The following is an 18,189-nucleotide window of genomic DNA, read 5'->3' on the forward strand; positions in this document are numbered from 1 at the left end:
TTTGTACTTTACTTGAGTATTTCCAATTTCCAATACTTTTACTTCTACTTCACTACATCTCAGAGGCAAATATTGTACTTTTACTACACTACATATACTTAAACTTTAGTTACTAGTTACTTTTCAGATATAAATTATGATATAATGAAACACACATTGACCACTTTAAACCTATTTTAAACCTAGGCTATTTGAAAATAGCAGATCTACAAGCTCACAACGCGTCGCATCGCGACGCGTTGTGAGCTTGTAGATCGGCTATTTTCAAATATTTAGTACTTTTACTTTTGGTACTTTAAGTACATTTTGATGCCAATACTTTTGTACTTTTACTCAAGTAAGTTTTTTATTCTGGACTTTTACTTGTAACAGAGTATTTTTATATTGCAGTATTGGTACTTTTACTTAAGTATGGAATTTGAGTACTTTTTCCACCACTGTCAGCCGGTTCCATAATATTTTGCATTAGAAGATGCAATTCAACATTTGACCAGTAGGGGAATCAGTAATGTTATCTCTACGCCGCGCAACTCTTGCGCAATGTCTTAAAAACATGTAACCGGATGAGGACCGAGGCGAATTAAATACTTTTTTCAACTCGTTGGATAGCTTTTATTGTGCGCTAGAACTTAAAACATCTGAGAGAGTGGCGGAAAAGCTTTACTTTTTGGATACGATGTGCAGAAAGGGGTAAGAAACATGTAAAAGTGGATAATGTGCGACAATGTCCTGATAAAACGGCAGAGGGAAACGAGGAACCTCATCTCGGAGCTATACAGCGGAGGGAGAGGTTCCGTAGGGGCTAAGAGCCAACATTACACTGCCGTGAGAGGTCTCCTCCGTCTTTAGTACAAAATACATTAAACTATTTAACTATTCACCGAAACAAAGGCAGTTTTGTGTTGTTTAGAGTCTATTCTCCAGGGTGGGAAGGCTCTCAGCACCCCACCTTCTCTGTATAATACACTTTATGTATTATGAATAAAATATGTCCTTCAGATGGAAATTATTTATTTTACTCCACTACGCCCTCTACAGGATCTGGTCAGTATAAATTACCATTGAGCAGACCTGTAGGGGGCGCAATGGAGCAAATACAATAATTTCAGTCTGGTGGACATATTTTATTTTCTTCCACAAAAAGTGTATTTTACAGAGAAGGTGGGGTGCTGAGAGGATTGCCACCCTGGAGAATAGACTTTAAACAACACAAAACAGCCTTTGTTTCAGTGAATAGTGAAATAATTCTAGTTTATTTGTACTAAAGACAGAGACCTCGCATGGCAGTCAGTGTAATGTTGGCTCTATGAGCAGAGAGCATTTAGAGAGAACTCACTAAGGCTTTGGACCAGAGCTACAGCTAGCTTGCTGGCTAGCTTGTTTGTTTTTGTTTGTTTTTGTTTGTTTTTGTTTGTTAGTTACATGTATCAAACAGTTAGGAAGATCCATCCTGATTGGTCAGTGACATGTGAAGGAGTATAATGCTTTATAAAAGCCTCTCAGCTAATGTTGACATTAAGACTAGATGTCATGTTGTTGTCCAGCCAGCATATTGTGTTACAGTTACAATGTTGTGCAATGTGTGGGTACTGTTTATGTGTACCCTACATTATGTGACAATGTGTGTGGGTACCCCACACACATTGTCACATAATGTAGGGTACATATAAACTGTAGTTTATATGTACCCCCAAACTGTAGTTTATATGTACCCACACACATGGTAAAGACTATGCCTGCCACACTTACTTACACTTACATTTTCAAAAAATATTGGAAATACTGATAGCAGGCAGATCTACAAGTGAGCTTGTAAATCGTCTATTGCCACTATTTTGTAACACATTTATTTGAGTATAAATATGACAAATGGCATATTTTGGCCATAATACAGCACTTATTTTGATTATTGGTGTCGGTCGATGTCATTGTCATTTCTGTATTTTAGGTTTTTCTGGTGCCGAGGTTGTGTGGGGTACGTGTGTACCCCACACAACCACACGTTGCACAATATTCTACTGTACCCCGATTACAGTACATTAGTGGTTTTCAACCTGTTGGTCTGGACCCCCAGCTCACAGCGCCTCGTAAAGCGAGGTGTTGTGAGCTTGTCGATTGACTATTTTCACAATATCTATCTGTGGAAGCGTTCAATCATTGGGCTTCTGTACATAAACATGCTACTAACATGGGGTTAGCTTTTGTCCACTGGTGTGTATATTGTCTGTACTGTATCTAATGTAATGGAATCAATGATCTAAGTAGAAACAGACTAGTTTGTACAATGTCATAGTTTTCATCTTATCTCGTGCTTTAGCCCACTGATTCTCAAATGGGGGGGTCCTTGAGGGGGTTCCAGCCAGTTTATAACTCTGAACTGTGGCTTCTGGTGGTCCCTGGAACAACATATTTAGAGGTGGGGGTCCGTGGCCAAATACATATAAAGTTGGAGCACCACTGATATAGCAACATATACTGTTAGGATTTTAAAAACATGTTTTTGGCCTTGGACCCCCATCTCTCAAAATGTTTGGTTCCAGGTACCCCCCCCCCCCAGAAGCAACGATTTAAGTTACAAATGTTCACTTAAAAAATATATAAATATTTAAAGATTTGCATTTTTGCGAGTTTACAAATTGTCATGATTTTTCAAAAATAGCAGATCTACAAGCTCGTAGCTTGGCACTCGGTGCCGCGCTATGAGCTTGTAGATCTGCTATTTTTGAGTAGCCAAAAAGTATAAAACAATGGTTATAAACAACAACAAATCTATGTTAATGTTTTAACCTTCAGCCTGTACAACATGTGACCTCCATGTCTCGTCCTTGTGTTGTGTCTCCAGGACATCGAGGAGCCTACGGCAGCGTGATGACGTGTTCCTGCACTCTCACGTCTGTGAGGATCTTCCTGAACGCCACTCACAGAGGTACGTGTGACAAGTCTGTGAGATTCATTTTTAACTGCAGACTCTGCAGACTCTGCAGACCCTTATGGGTCTCTAACTCTGAGAGTGTACAAATGGAACCAAATGGACCCTAACGGGTCCATTTGGTTCCATTTGTACACTCTCAGAGCTAAATTAACGTTGATTTTACGATATGAATTGGGGTCCCAGAGATAGAAATGCCATGAAATGGGGTTCTGTAGCCCTAATGCAGGTCAAACTGGGGGGTCCTTGAAATTAAAATGGTTGAGAATCACTGCTAGAGCCCTAAAGATCTGCTCTTATTAGGGTCCCTGGCATATCTTTTCAAATGGGGGTCCGTGGGCTAATATGTGTCAATTTGGCAAATGACAAAGTTTGAGAACCACTGATTTAGATGGCATGTTATGTAGACAGATGCTAGGTTCATTTGTTGACCAGGCATCCTATAGTTTCAACGTACAGATTATGACTTTCTTGATATTCTCTATATCATACTGTTTAAACTTTAGACTCTTTCTTTTTCCTTAATTTTTTCAGGGAAGCCCATTGAGAGCAAAGCTCTCTTTTTCAAGGACGCCCTGATAACGGCATATAAAACACATACATCAGGGTTCTTCAACGTTTTCAGGCCAAGGACCCCCTAGCTGAAATAGAGATGAAGCAGGGACCCCCTACTCTATATTGTATAAAATTGTGTTTTAGATTAAACTTTTTTTTTTTTTACTTGGTCTGCTCTTTTATCCTCTACGCCGTCACCTAAACCTCTTTGCCAAAAAGAGCAGATCTACAAGCTCACAACGCTGAGCTTGTAGATCTGCTATTTTTGGCCAAAGTTCTCCTCAGAAAAAGGGATGCTGCTAGGGTTCAAGTGGTTTATGTAAAAAAAAAGACATATCACACAAAGATTTGGCGGACCCCCTGTAGTGACTCTGAGGACCCCCTAGGGGTCCCGGACCCCCTGTTGAAGACCCCTGACATACATAATGAAGAACAATAACAAACATTTGAATCACATTACAATGTCACAGATGCAAATAAATACAGTGTTACATGAAACAGGTGCAGTCACTACGTAGTGCGACCTCAAGAAGCACCCTGAATGTCTCTATTGAGACTATTCGGTTCTTAAGTCTGACGTCATTTTGTAGTCCGACGTCACGTCCGGGTCCAAAAGGTACCAGCGCCGTCCACTCTTCATTGTAAACAAACATGTCAGAACCCGTAAATCTTTTTACAATAACCTCCTTTTTCAGAAATGAACCATTGAGAGTTAATAAGGGTCTTAATGCTTTGATTGATTGATTGAATATTTTATTAGGCAAAAAATGTAAAACAGCACAGTTACATTTAAAATACTTTGTCTAACAGGTCCGTTCATAAAAGTCCTTGCGGACTTGTTTCCAATGAGGGCCTTGGTATTTAATTCATAGGCATATATAGTGGCACCACAGTTCAAATATCATTACAAAATAAACAGCCAAAAAAAATATATAACACTATGTACAACAAAAAAAATAAAAAAGAGGGGGAAAAAAAATATGTACAAGAACAGGGGGGGGGGAGGGTCTGCTGTCTAACGGGAAAATGGTACTACCTCCTCATTTGGCATCCTGAAAGGTGATTTTTTAAGGCTCTTTTAAATGAGCCCAGCGAACTGCATTTTTTGAGGGATGGAGTTAGACTATTCCAATCCTGGGTGGCAGTGCTGTAGAAGGAGAATTTGCCCATGTTTGATTTATGGGTGGGTGGTACCAAATTGTTGTTAACGCTCCCTCTGGTATTGTGACTGTGGGTGTCGCTAACCTTTTGGAGGTATTTACTCAGATATGCGGGAATAGGGGGCATATCGGGCAAATTTGCCTGCTACTATCATAGACAGTAAAAAGTAGGCTAATATATATATTTATATTTGTATTTATTTATTATTATTATTAACATTATAATATATATTTTTTATATTTATTTATATGCTTGGACCCGAAAGTTATTCTAGCGGGGCGCAACGTCACGTCTTAACAACCGAATAGTGTGTCACTGTGTTCTCAAGAAGCACCCTGAATGTCTCTATTGAGACCATAGTGTGTCTTCAAGAAGCACCCTGAATGTCTCCATTGAGACCATAGTGTGTCCTCAAGAAGCACCCTGAATGTCTCTATTGAGACCATAGTGTGTCCTCAAGAAGCACCCTGAATGTCTCTATTGAGACCATAGTGTGTCCTCAAGAAGCACCCTGAATGTCTCTATTGAGACCATAGTGTGTCCTCAAGAAGCACCCTGAATGTCTCTATTGAGACCATAGTGTGTCCTCAAGAAGCACCCTGAATGTCTCCATTGAGACCATAGTGTGTCCTCAAGAAGCACCCTGAATGTCTCCATTGAGACCATAGTGTGTGTCCTCAAGAAGCACCCTGAATGTCTCTATTGAGACCATAGTGTGTCCTCAAGAAGCACCCTGAATGTCTCTATTGAGACCATAGTGTGTCCTCAAGAAGCACCCTGAATGTCTCCATTGAGACCATAGTGTGTGTCCTCAAGAAGCACCCTGAATGTCTCTATTGAGACCATAGTGTGTCCTCAAGAAGCACCCTGAATGTCTCTATTGAGACCATAGTGTGTCCTCAAGAAGCACCCTGAATGTCTCTATTGAGACCATAGTGTGTCCTCAAGAAGCACCCTGAATGTCTCCATTGAGACCATAGTGTGTGTCCTCAAGAAGCACCCTGAATGTCTCTATTGAGACCATAGTGTGTCCTCAAGAAGCACCCTGAATGTCTCTATTGAGACCATAGTGTGTCCTCAAGAAGCACCCTGAATGTCTCTATTGAGACCATAGTGTGTCCTCAAGAAGCACCCTGAATGTCTCTATTGAGACCATAGTGTGTCCTCAAGAAGCACCCTGAATGTCTCCATTGAGACCATAGTGTGTCCTCAAGAAGCACCCTGAATGTCTCCATTGAGACCATAGTGTGTGTCCTCAAGAAGCACCCTGAATGTCTCCATTGAGACCAATCGCACCAGTTTCAGAGAGTCCTGAAGTTTGTTCCATTTTGTGTGGAACATAATACATGAAAGCGGTCTTTCCCTCCTTGTTCACTGCTCTTACGTGGACTGGTATATCTAATGTGTGTCTGTGAACGTGTTGAATGTCCAGTAACCTTTTTGGTTCTAAAAGTGAGGATAGACTGACGCTATAGAGCATCGCAGTTCCCGCCCACTTCCTGGTTTTTCCTGGTGCCGGAAGGAAAAACTCAATGCATTTTTCCCATTGACATTTCCAAAAATATTTATATCAATTAATTTAAGCCTAGAATCAAGCCATCCAGGGTCCTGGTGAATCATGACCATAAAACGTTTTTTTTTCTGTGATTTATTTTATTTTATATTTAATTATATGATATACTATATTTAATAAATACCCTTTGTTTTGCCGTTTTCAAAAAAAAATAATCACAGAATCAAACGTTTTATGGTCATGATTCACCAGGACCCTGGATGGCTTGATTCTAGGCTTAAATTAATTGATATAAATATTTTTGGAAATGTCAATGGGAAAAATGCAATTTGCGGTGGAACCCGGAAGTGGCGGGAACTGCGATGCTCTATAGGTTCTTGGTTTACCTGTGATCCTAGATTACTGAGGCACTACACTGTCTCTCTGCATTCAAGCTCATAGCGCGGCACCGAGTGCCGCACTATGAGCTTGTAGATCTGATATTTTTGAAAAATCTTGAAAATATTTGCAAATCTTTGAAAATATATATTTTTAAAGCAAACATTTTGTAACTCTTTGCTTCTGGGGGTCCCTGGCACAACATATTTTGAGATGGGGGGGTCCGTGGTCAAATACATATAATTTTGGGGGTCCTTGACATGGAAAATGTTTGAGAACCACTGATATAGCAACATAAACTGTTTTTGTTTTGAAGACATTTGTCGAACCCCCCCAGAAGCAAAGATTTGAGTTAAAATGTTTCCTTTAAAAATACATATAAGATTTGCACACATTTTAATAAATAAAAATAATTAGCGCATCTACAAGCTCATAGCGTGTCACTCAGTGCCACGCTATGAGCTTGTATATCTGTTATTTTTTTAATAACCGAAGAAATGTAAAATGACACGGATGCGTTCCCTGTCTTAGTGGATTAAGAGTGTCTGCTAAATGCCTAAATTGTGATTTGTAAATGCTGCTCACAGAGTTGACAGTCTTCATTACTGGATTCATCATGACTTTGTGTTATCATTTACTGCTGCTCATGCCGTTTTCATACGTGGTGGTTGTGCATCCAAAATAGCAGATCTACAAGCTCAAAATGTGGCACGTGAACTGCTATTTTCGTGGTGTGGCACAAATGCACGGCCAAGTATAAATGAGGCATAACCAAGCCACATGACACCGGTTTGTTTTGGACCTTATCTCCTCTCTTTTATGAGGGTAATGTGAAAAGCCAGTGATAGCGGTTCTCTTGTACAAATGCAGGAGATAAACCGTGTCATTACATCCAGCAAAGCTTTGGTTTGCTAAATCACTCATTGGAAATAATTCAGGGGAGTGAATGTACCAGAGTAGGCCAGTCTGATACCCAAGGTTCAAGATTCAACTTTATTGTCAACAATACCAATTACGAGTAAAAAGGTCACGTCAAATTAATTGTGGTTAAAAAACAAAAACACAGCAGCTACAGTCTCAAGAGTACCACCACGTTAAAGACTCTGTGTCAAATGTGATCTGTGTTAAAAACACGGATCGATTTGTTGTTGCAGCCTTACAGATATTATAGCCTTAAGTTAAAAAGTCACATTGACATGGCTCCATTTGTCACATTGACATGTGACTTTGTCACTTGTAGCAAGTGAAAACACACACACACACACACACACACACACACACACACACACACACACACACACACACACACACACACACACACACACACACACACACACAGCTAGTCGCAAGTCTCGTCACCTCTGTAATTTAATTCATGAATCCCAGGACCATTATCCATTCTCTTTTGGACTCCTTCAGGACATGTGACAGTGGCCTATATGCCTCCTACAGACTACAGTACTTTAACCCTATTTAAGACTATTCTAGAAATGTCTTCTAAATCCCAACAGTTTTCTGAAAAACGTATGTTTCTATATCAGTGGTGCTCAATCTTTTTCATGTCAAGGACCCCCAAAATTATATGTATTTGGCCGCGGACCCCCATCAAAATAGTTTGTTCCAGGGACCCCCCCAGAAGCAAAGATGTGAGTTAAAAATGTTCGCTTTAAAAATATATATATTCAAAGATTTGCACACATTTTCACGAACTTTCAAAAATAGCAGATCTACAAGCTCGTAGCGCGGCACTCGGTGCCGCGCTACAAGCTTGTATATCTGCTATTTTTGAATAGCCCAAAGTGTAAAATAATGCTTTTTAGCTCAAATCAAAAAATGACACAGTAAGACTATTCTAGAAATGTCTTCTAAATCCCAACTGTTTTCTGAAAAACGTATGTTTCTATATCGGTGGTTCTCAAACGTATGTATTTGACCGCGGACCCCCATCTCAAAATATTTTGTTCCAGGGACCCCCCCAGAAGCAAAGATTTGAGTTCAAAATGTTCGCTTTAAAAGAATATATATTCAAAGATTTGCACACGTTTTCATAATTTTTCAGAAATAGCAGATTGTAGCAGTTTGTAGAGCTTGTAGATCTGCTATTTTTGAATATCCAAAGTGTAAAATAATGCCTTTTTAGCTCAAATAAAAAAAATGACACAGATACGTTCCAGGTCTTAAAGGGTTAAAAGACGTATCCGAGTCTCGTAGAATTGGGGGAGGGGTGGGGGGGGGGGGAGCAATCCGGCGCGATCATCCGTTCCATAGTTGTGGCCAGTTCAATGCAGGCTGTTTTCCCCAAAAAGAAACACAAAACAGCGGAAAAGCCATTCTTCCAGATCGAATTACAAAGGAAAGAACGGGGTGTTTTTTTTCTCTTCTTCCCGATCACGTGACCCGCTGCTTCTCTCCCTCACAGATAGCCAAACACAGTGATCCATAGGCGAGCGAACAGCGCCATCTAGTGGAAAACCACTGAAAACAAAAAAATCTCATCAGTGGCAGGCAAAAAGTGAATGGGTTCCCATGTTGAGTGTGTCAAATGCTGTATGCTGAGTGCTCTGTCTGGACATGATGGCTTTAGGCCTGTCACAAGTATTACATCATCGTCTAATTATTTTAGATAATCGTGCAACTTTTTGCATAATCGTTTCCATGTTGAATAATTTTCGCACATTTTCAAATATTTAAAACAAGCAGAAATCGCAGATCTATAAGCTTACAACACGTCGCTTTGTAACCCGTTGTGAGCTTGTAGATCAGCTATTGTCAATAATTTCTTTGTATTTTTCAGTTATTTGTCATATCTGGCCTGTTCACATTTTTTTATTCCGAAGCCTAAAAGGCAAACATTAATTAAAGTTGCATTCATATGTCCCACATTGATGTTTTAATATTAATGTTATATTATCAATAACATCTATATCCCACTATGTCCGAGTGGATCTCGGCCCACAGGTTGGTAATCGCTGCACTAAACTGAACCCGTATGTCATTTCACAATTTTTGTGTCAGATGCTCAACCTCGCCTGTCCACCAAATCACTGATACATATTTGGACGTCAATATGATGTCATATTGATGATGTCAGAGTTGCCATGCAGATGCCAGCGCAACAGAATTTACATCACGCAAAAACATCATCACCTCCATATTAACACAGGAAGCCAGACAGTTACCACTTGGAAGTAACGAGGACCCAGGTGGAATCATTCTTGGGAGGCAGTGTTAAATCAACTTTTTTTTGTTACCACCGCGCTCTGCAAGAGGCAGATATCCCGGAAGAAGCAGATATCCCGGAAGAAGCAGATATCCAGGAGGAGGCAGTGTTCCCGCGACTGACTTTCCTGTCTTGAGTGGCTTGTAGCTTCGTTCGGAGACTAAAATGACTCTTTATTTGTCTTTTACCGAAGAGGATTTCTCCTGTCCTGTGTGTCATGACATATTTAAAGAACCTGTTCTCCTGTCATGTAGCCACAGCTTCTGTAAAGCCTGTCTGCAGGAATGGCTGGAAAGGAAAGAAACCCTGTGTGAAACAAAGTGTCCAGTTTGCAGTAAGAACCCTTCGATGGATGATCCGCTCTGTGTTCGGGTCCTGAATGAGCTGTGTGAGACCTTCTTAAAGGAGAAACACAGGAACATAGATGACAAGGAGGAAGTCCCTGAATCGATGAAGCTCTTGCAGGAGAAACTGAAGATCTTTAGTAGAGTTAAAGCAGACTGTGACCAAGCAGCGGAACACATTAAGATCCAGACCCGGAACACAGAGAGGCAGATGAAGGAGCAGTTTAAGAAGCTTCATCGGTTCCTACAACAGGAAGAGGAGGCCAGGATCACTGCGCTGAGGGAAGAAGAGCAGCGGAAGAGTCGGTCGATGAAGGAGAAGATTGAGGGTCTGAACAGAGACATGTCAACTCTCTCAAACACAATCGGAGCCATAGAGGAGGAGCTGAGAGCTGAACACGTCTCATCTCCACCGAACTACGAGGCCAAAGTGGAAAGAGTTCACCTCGCACTGCAGGACCCACAGATGGACTCGGCAGCACTGATAGACGAGGTCAAACACCTGGGCAACCTGACCTTCAGAGTCTGGGACAAGATGAAGGACATCGTCTCCTACACTCCTGTGATTCTGGACCCCAACACTGCTCGTCCCGGACTGGTCCTGTCCGACGATCTGACCAGTGTGAGCTGTTGCGAGGAACACAGGCTTCCCGTCAACCCAGAGAGGTTTGACTACTGGTACTGCGTCCTGGGTTCTGAGGGCTTTGACTCAGGGACTCCCAGCTGGGATGTTGAGGTTGGAGACAATAGACGCTGGAGTGTAGGTGTGACAACAGAGTCTTGCCAGAGGAAGGGACACAGAGCCAGTCAATACTGGTCATTCATGTTCTATGATGGTCAATACGACGCGCACTCCGAACAAGGGTCAATCCCTGTTCTCTCAGTGAAGCAGAAACCCCGGAGGATCAGAGTCCAACTGGACTGGAACAGAGGACAGCTGTCCTTCTCCGATCCTGATACTAACACGCACCTATACACCTTCACACACACTTTCACTGACGCACTCTTTCCAACTGTTTATAATGTTGATGATACTAGTGTCCCTCTGAAGATGTTACCAAGGAAGATCAGTGTTAACTAGAAAATGTTCTCCTCGGGCCTCCTGGTGGCGCTATTATAGGCCAATGTGAAAAGGGTGCCATTTCTTCTTGGGCTTTTTTTTTCACGGCAATCGGACACTGCATTCATGATTTGAGGAATATTTTTTTCCTAAAATGTGTTTTGCAAAAATCGACCTGCTGGTGGCGCTATAACAGGCAAATGCTAAAAGGGGTTCTTCCTCGGCCTAGTGGGAATGTGCGTGCAAAATATCTCGGAAATCGCATGCTGCGTCCGTGATTTGAGGCATTTTGTTCAAAACGGACCATTCCATATCGGACAGATCCGTCTTGATCACATGCCTATGTGTACCGATTTGCATGATTTTTGGACAGAATCTGAAGGAGTAATATATAGGTATTTTTTTTACAAAAGCTGGCCTCACGGTGGCGCTATAAAAGGCAGATGTAAAAACCGCATGTCACAATTATTACATAATAATAATGTAATAAATAATCGTAATTATTTTTGCAGAATTGTTTCCATGTTGAAAGATTTTCTCACAATTTTTTTTTAAATAAAAAAAAGCAGAAATAGCAGATCTACAAACTCACAAAGTGACGCGTTGATGGAGGGGAAAGGAACTGGTTGGAATAATGTCTTCCTTCCACGCGCTACGTCCTACCGGGGGAAACCCCCCCCTGTCAGGTGATAAGAAGCGGCCTGCTCACTCCTCATGCGTTGAAGGAAGCATGAGCTCAGTTTCGGGGCTCTCCCCAGGCTGGCAGAGGGAGAGTAGCGCCCAGGATTACAAGCTTAGGCTTTGGCACTGGGTGAGAAATGGGTTACAAAATTGTGGGATAAATGTTTTTTAAAAAAAATCTCAAAAAAACAAAGTGATGCGTTGTAAGCTTGTAGATCAGTTATTTTTACATGCATAAAGATTATTAAATACTGTATGTCAAAAATGTCTCGGTTATAAAAATTATAACATTTCAGTTATTTGTCATATCTGCCCTGTCCAATTTGTGTTTACGAAGCCTAAAAGGCTTCATATTTTCCAATGTTAATTCATGCCAAACACACAATTAACCCATCGAGGCCTGATGGTTCCGATTCTGCAAAATGTCTTCTAAATCCTAAACGGTTTTCTGAAAAACGTGTGTTTCTATATCAATGGTTTTCAAACTTTTTCCATGTAAAGGACCCCCAGAATGATATGTATTTGGCCGCGGACCCCCATCTCAAAATATTTTGTTCCAGGGACGCCCATAAGCAAATATTTTAGTTAATGTTTGCTTTAAAAGAATATATATATATATATATATATATATATATATATATATATATATATATATTCAAGGATGTGCACACATTTTCACGATAAAAAAAAAAAAGCAGATCTACAAGTTCATAGCGCGGCACTTGGTGCCGCGCTATGAGCTTGTATATCTGCGCCAAAATAATGCTTTTTAGCTCAAATGAAAAAGTGACACAGATGCGTTCCAGGTCTCAATGGGTTAAATCGTTAACCGCAATTATTTGAGTAACAATTAATTAATAGTGTCAAAATGCTGTCTGTTGAGTGGTCTGTCTGGACATGATCGCTGCTGACCAAACAACTTGGTTTTCACAATGAAATGTGTGTGTGTCTATTGGTTCTTGTGTTGTAAGTAACACTAGGCCATAGGCCCATGTCAGCCTCTATAGCAGTAAATAGTAAATACTCAAACTCAGGCCTGTGAGACACTTCCGGCCCCTGATGTAATTTTACAATTTACAATGTAGGCATTTAGCAGACACTCTCTTTACCCCAGAGTGACTTTCAGTGAGCAAAGTAAACACAAAGGTAATATACATCAAACGCATAGAGACCGTGTAGTGCCCTCTGTGATCTAGGATCATAGGTACACCAAGAGCCTAGCTAGCATCGGTTCTAAACGGTACAATATCAAAACATTAGATAATCTGTGCGTTGAAACCAGTGTTTGCCAGATTCTGTGAGAGAAACAAGCAACCAGGTCTTAAGAAAACCAGCCCAAAATAAGCGACTATGGGCCACATGAGCACTTTAACATATACATCAGCTATTTGAAAATGGCAGATCTACAAGCTCACAACGCGTCGCATTGCGACGCGTTGTGAGCTTGTAGATCGGGGCCTTTGGGGGGGCCTTTGGGGAAAAAACTAGAGGTGTAACGATATAGTAAGTAACTGCATTGAAAAATCGTTTTGAATTTCCAACTATCTACTATATCGATATGCAAACAGCAAAATATCGTATCGTTTGACTTTGTATCGTATCGAATCGTTTTGCAATGCAAATAATCGTATCGAATCGTTTTGCAATGCAAATAATCAATTTACTTTTAAGAAGAAAAAAGAGAAAGAGGGGTTTATATCCAGTATCCAGGTATTTATTTTTCACACAGAATATTTGGGTAAATAAATGGTTACTAATTTATATCGATTTTAAATCATTGAATCGAATCGTATCGTTCTAAATGAACCTGTCCTGTATCGTTCATGTATCGACTAAATCACTGAATCGAAACATATCATATTGTTCTAAATGAACCTGTATCGTTCATGTATCGTATCGAGAACAAAGTATCGTGATACGTATCGAATCGTTGTTAAAACGTATCGTTACACCCCTAGAAAAAACACATCAAAACACGTCAATGGCACTGAATGAGTTAAAGGTTTGTCGTGCACAGGCTATAGTTGTATTCTCTCAGTAGACGTAACGTTATAAATAATAATAATAATTATTATTTGTCTTACAGGTTTGTCCTGCTCCAGACTGCAGCTGTACTCTCTCAGCAGACAGGTCCAGCATGAAGCCCACCTGCCCCCCAGGGTGAGGGTCCGGTCGTTCTCGCAGACCCCCGTCTGCTTCGCCTCTAAAGACGGATCGGCAAAGGATGGCGACGGTGGAAAGGTACTTTTTATGGAAACTTTGATGGCATTATACCACTTAAGTCCAATGAGTGTTAAAGGTATCATGACATTCATTTTCACTTTTTTTATTTTCAATGTTTTATTTGGGGTTTTATGACCTCAATTACACCCAAAACACCTGAACTTAGAACATTCAGTGGATTTTCTGTGGTCTGGGATTTTCTGAATAATTAGGCTGAAAAGTAATCTGAGCTTGGCCCTTCGACAGTGAGGTCACAGTCGATTAATCCCGCCCACTCTCCTCCTCGCCCCTCCCCTCCCCTATCCTTTCCTTTGGGGGGGGCGGAGCAGAGGCGATGATTGACAGGCAAAATCCCTCACCAGCGACACCCGCAGGCAAAGATTTATTTTTTCATTGCAGTTGAAAAGGCTTTAGAAATGGAATGGAATTTTCACTTAAAACTTTTTGTACACTTTTGAAGGACCAGGACAAAGACTTTGTATGTGGTGTAAAAGTGAATGTCATTAAACCTTTAACCCTTTTAAGACCGGGAACGCAGCATCTCTGTGTCATTTTTTAGATTTCTTTGGGCTATTCAAAAATAGCAGATATACAAGCTCAAGCTCACACAAGCACTCAGTGCCGTGCTATGAGCTTGTAGATCTGCTATTTTTGCAAAAATCATGAAAAGTTGTACAAATATATATTTTTTGACATTTGTAACTCAAATCTTTGCTTCTGGGGGTTCCTGGAACTAAATATTTTACAAATGTTCGCTTTAAAAAATACATAATCCAAGATTTTGCCACGAATTTTCAAAAATAGCAGATCTACAAGCTCATAGCACGCTCGGTGCCGCTCTATGAGCTTGTAGCTCTGCTATTTTTGAATAGCCCAAAGAAATCTAAAAAATGACACACAGATGCTGCGTTCCCGGTCTCAAAGGGTTAAACCAAGGGCCCAGCTTCCTGCTTTTGAGACAGTTCATATGAATGGCCTGTAGTTTCGCTGTTTTACCCCCTGCTGGTGTCAGAAAGAATTTATCTCGGTGCAAGTGGATGGGTTTTTGACGAACTTTAGACTTGAGTTTCTTAAAGGTAGGGTAAGTGATTTGCTTTGGTTAAAATAAGTGTTAAATAGCTCTATATTCTGATAGTACTCATTGCTATAGAGTGTTTGTTCAGTAACAGGAGTCTCCTTGTCTCTCCACCTCTTTATTAAACAGAAAATGCATTTTCGTTTCATTTCCAATTTTATCCAATCAGGATAGAGAACTCAATCAGGATACAGATTAAACAAGTGAAATTGGAAGTGATGACACTAAGAAATGAGCAGACAAAATTGGAACTGGAACACTATACAAATTAAGCATAAAAATGGGTGCTTTCTCCTGATTGGCTGAGATTTTGACACCTACCGAAAAATGTATTTTCTGTTTATTAAAGAGCTGGAGAGACAGGGAGACATCTGTTACTGAAAAAACACTCTATAGCAATGATTACTATCAGAATATAGTATTTTAACCTTTTAACAAAATACTTTTTGTTTTAACCAAAAAAATATCACTTACCCTACCTTTAACTTAATAAACATTGTCATAAATACTATATGCTTCCAGTCGCGACGTGTGATTGCAGTGTGTTGCATTGAGTGGTCGTTTTGTCGTTCCACAGAAAAGCCTCAGTGAGGGGAAGAGACAGTCTGGTTCTGGAGGCTCAGGGAAAGGAGGAAACCAGCTCCGCTGCCCCAAATGTGGAGACCCCTGCACACACGTAGAGACCTTTGTATGTAAGTTAATGTGGAGACCCCTGCACACACGTAGAGACCTTTGTATGTAAGTTAATGTGGAGACCCCTGCACACACGTAGAGACCTTTCTTCGTAAGTTGACACAAACATCGTCCTAGCAGCAACCAACCTCAGTTTGTGATGATGTAATCTCTCAAGAACAGATTCTGCTCTGCGTTTGAATCTGTCGGGGGGGTTCGTCATATCGAGTACGCACTGGCCTACAAGTGGGCGTGCCTTCAGACCAGGAAGCAGGCCGCGCTTTACCCAATCAAATGTAGTGGCCGGGATTTACTTGTCTGCCGATCCTTCCCCACTAGAAACAAGCCGAAACTAATTTAACAATAGCGTCCTCGAAGCAGACAAAACCACGGAAAGATACTCACATTTTAACTTGCTCTTTCATCATAGAAACAAGTGCGCTTATAACCAAAACGATCCATGTTCTCTGGGAGAAGTGGTGTTAGTGTTCCGTGTAGAAATATTGTTAGTGGGAATGAAAACATAGTCGCACCACCGGAAGTGAAAGGCTGAAGGCAGACCAAAACCCCGGTTTCCTTGCGCACGTGTGCTACGTCGACTTCCTCCCAGAGCCAAGTGAGATAGTAAAAAACAGCAGAGGGCGCTGTTTTTCCTTTTCATTTGGCGATGGGTTCCCAGATTGGTGATGATGTGACATGGGAAAACACCAAAAGCTTTTTATATATATATAATAATATATATATTCCAAGATTTGCACACATTTTCACGATTTTTCAAAAATAGCAGAAGAAGGGAGAGAGGGGCTGGGGGGGTGGGGGGTCTCTGCTCAGGACTAATTAGTGAGTTCTTCCTCTATAGTAAGCGTGTCAATGTGGTCCAGAAAAGGTTGCCAGGTTTTGTGAAACATCTTCAAGGAGCCGTTGAGGGAGAACCTGATCCTTTCAAGTTCGATACAATATAGAGTTTCGTGAATCCATCTATTATGCGTAGGAAGGGAGAGAAGTATCCATTTAACACCAATTATATTTTCTATTTATGCTTCCCCCCCTTCTTCTTCTTCCTCTTCTTCTTCCAGCGTCAACACGGTTTGTGAAATGTGAGAAATGCCACCATTTCTTCGTGGTTCTGTCTGAGACGGACAGCAAGAAGAACCTGAACAAAGAGGCAGACGCTGCTGCCGAGGCCGTCAAAATGGCCTTCACACACAAACCTCCCCCTCCCCCCAAGAAGGTAAGACCCCCCCCCCCCCTCCCCCCAAGAAGGTAACGTCCTCTGAAACAAACAGACCTCTGCTATTTTTTAAAAATCTTGAAGAATGATGTGTACGTTTTTATTCCATTAAGACTGGAAACGCATCTCTGTCAAAGATTTCTTTGGCTATTCAAAAATAGCTATGAGCTTGTAGATTCTTTTGTTAAATTGTGGATTTTTTTGCACATTTTTGGGCAGTGAAACCGCCCCTATAAGTGAGGTTTGGAAATTTGTACAATTATCCTGCGCTGTGATTGGCCAAAAAGTACCCCGCCTAACCCTGCACCGTGATTGGCCAATCACAGTCTATTCAGGACTGTGATTGGCCAGTGTCACATGACACTTGTGCATAGCCCCATATAAGAAACCATAACTTAAAAAAAAACATGAATTGTTTTTTTTTAAGTTATGGTTTCGTCCATCATAAAGAGTGTTTCAATAAATGTATTTATTTTTTGTACATGATTGGTTGACTCCATTCAGTATTGTGATTAGCTAGCAAGACACCGCCCACTTCACACAGGGTGTGATTTTTTTTAGAGTATAGGCCTTTGCAGACAGGGTGCGATTTTCCGCACGGAAAAAACGGACAATATCATTTTTTAAATGAACACATGGTCCTCAATGACCTCATGCACACCGGCTTCGAATTTACCGTGCGGCGATGCGATGCGTTATTTTTTTTCAATCGAACCCAGTTTGATTCGAGCCAACGACAGCCAACGACATCTTAAAATGACACAGATGACACAATGTAGTTTCAGATGGGATACAAATACATGACATGAAAACCACTGTTACAATGAATGAATAATAAATAATTAGAATTTGATTTGATTGATTGAATACTTTATTAACACATTGCAAACAGTAGAGCAGTACAATTACACAAGTAATGTTAAAAGGACAACACAAAAAAAGTCCTGAGGGCTCGTTGTTTCCATTGTGGTCTTATGTATTCAATTCATCGACTTACGTTAACCCATTAAGACCGGGAACGCATCTGTGTCATTTTAAGATTTCTTTGGGCCATTCGAAAATAGCAGATCTACAAGCTCATAGCCGCGCTACGAGCTTGGTATACCTGCTATTTTTGAAAATGTTTGAATATATATATATATTTTTT

At 40.7% G+C, this 18,189-nt stretch overlaps 1 protein-coding gene across 2 annotated transcripts in view; it reads left to right on the forward strand.

Moving 5' to 3' along the window:
* Window positions 1-18,189, forward strand: part of LOC308091349 (ATP-dependent clpX-like chaperone, mitochondrial) — a 47,359-nt gene that overhangs the window by 657 nt on the left and 28,513 nt on the right. For both annotated transcript variants that reach the window (XM_080436901.1, XM_080436902.1), the window contains exons 2-5: window positions 2,843-2,926; window positions 13,928-14,082; window positions 15,717-15,831; window positions 16,888-17,042. In XM_080436901.1, coding sequence (XP_080293027.1) covers window positions 2,869-2,926; window positions 13,928-14,082; window positions 15,717-15,831; window positions 16,888-17,042 — 483 coding nt within the window. In that variant the 5' untranslated portion in view covers window positions 2,843-2,868. The remainder of the gene's footprint in view (window positions 1-2,842; window positions 2,927-13,927; window positions 14,083-15,716; window positions 15,832-16,887; window positions 17,043-18,189) is intronic.

This window comes from Gymnoscopelus braueri, assembly GCF_963280865.1.
Source record: "Gymnoscopelus braueri genome assembly, chromosome: 9".
Taxonomy (NCBI): Eukaryota; Metazoa; Chordata; class Actinopteri; order Myctophiformes; family Myctophidae; genus Gymnoscopelus; species Gymnoscopelus braueri.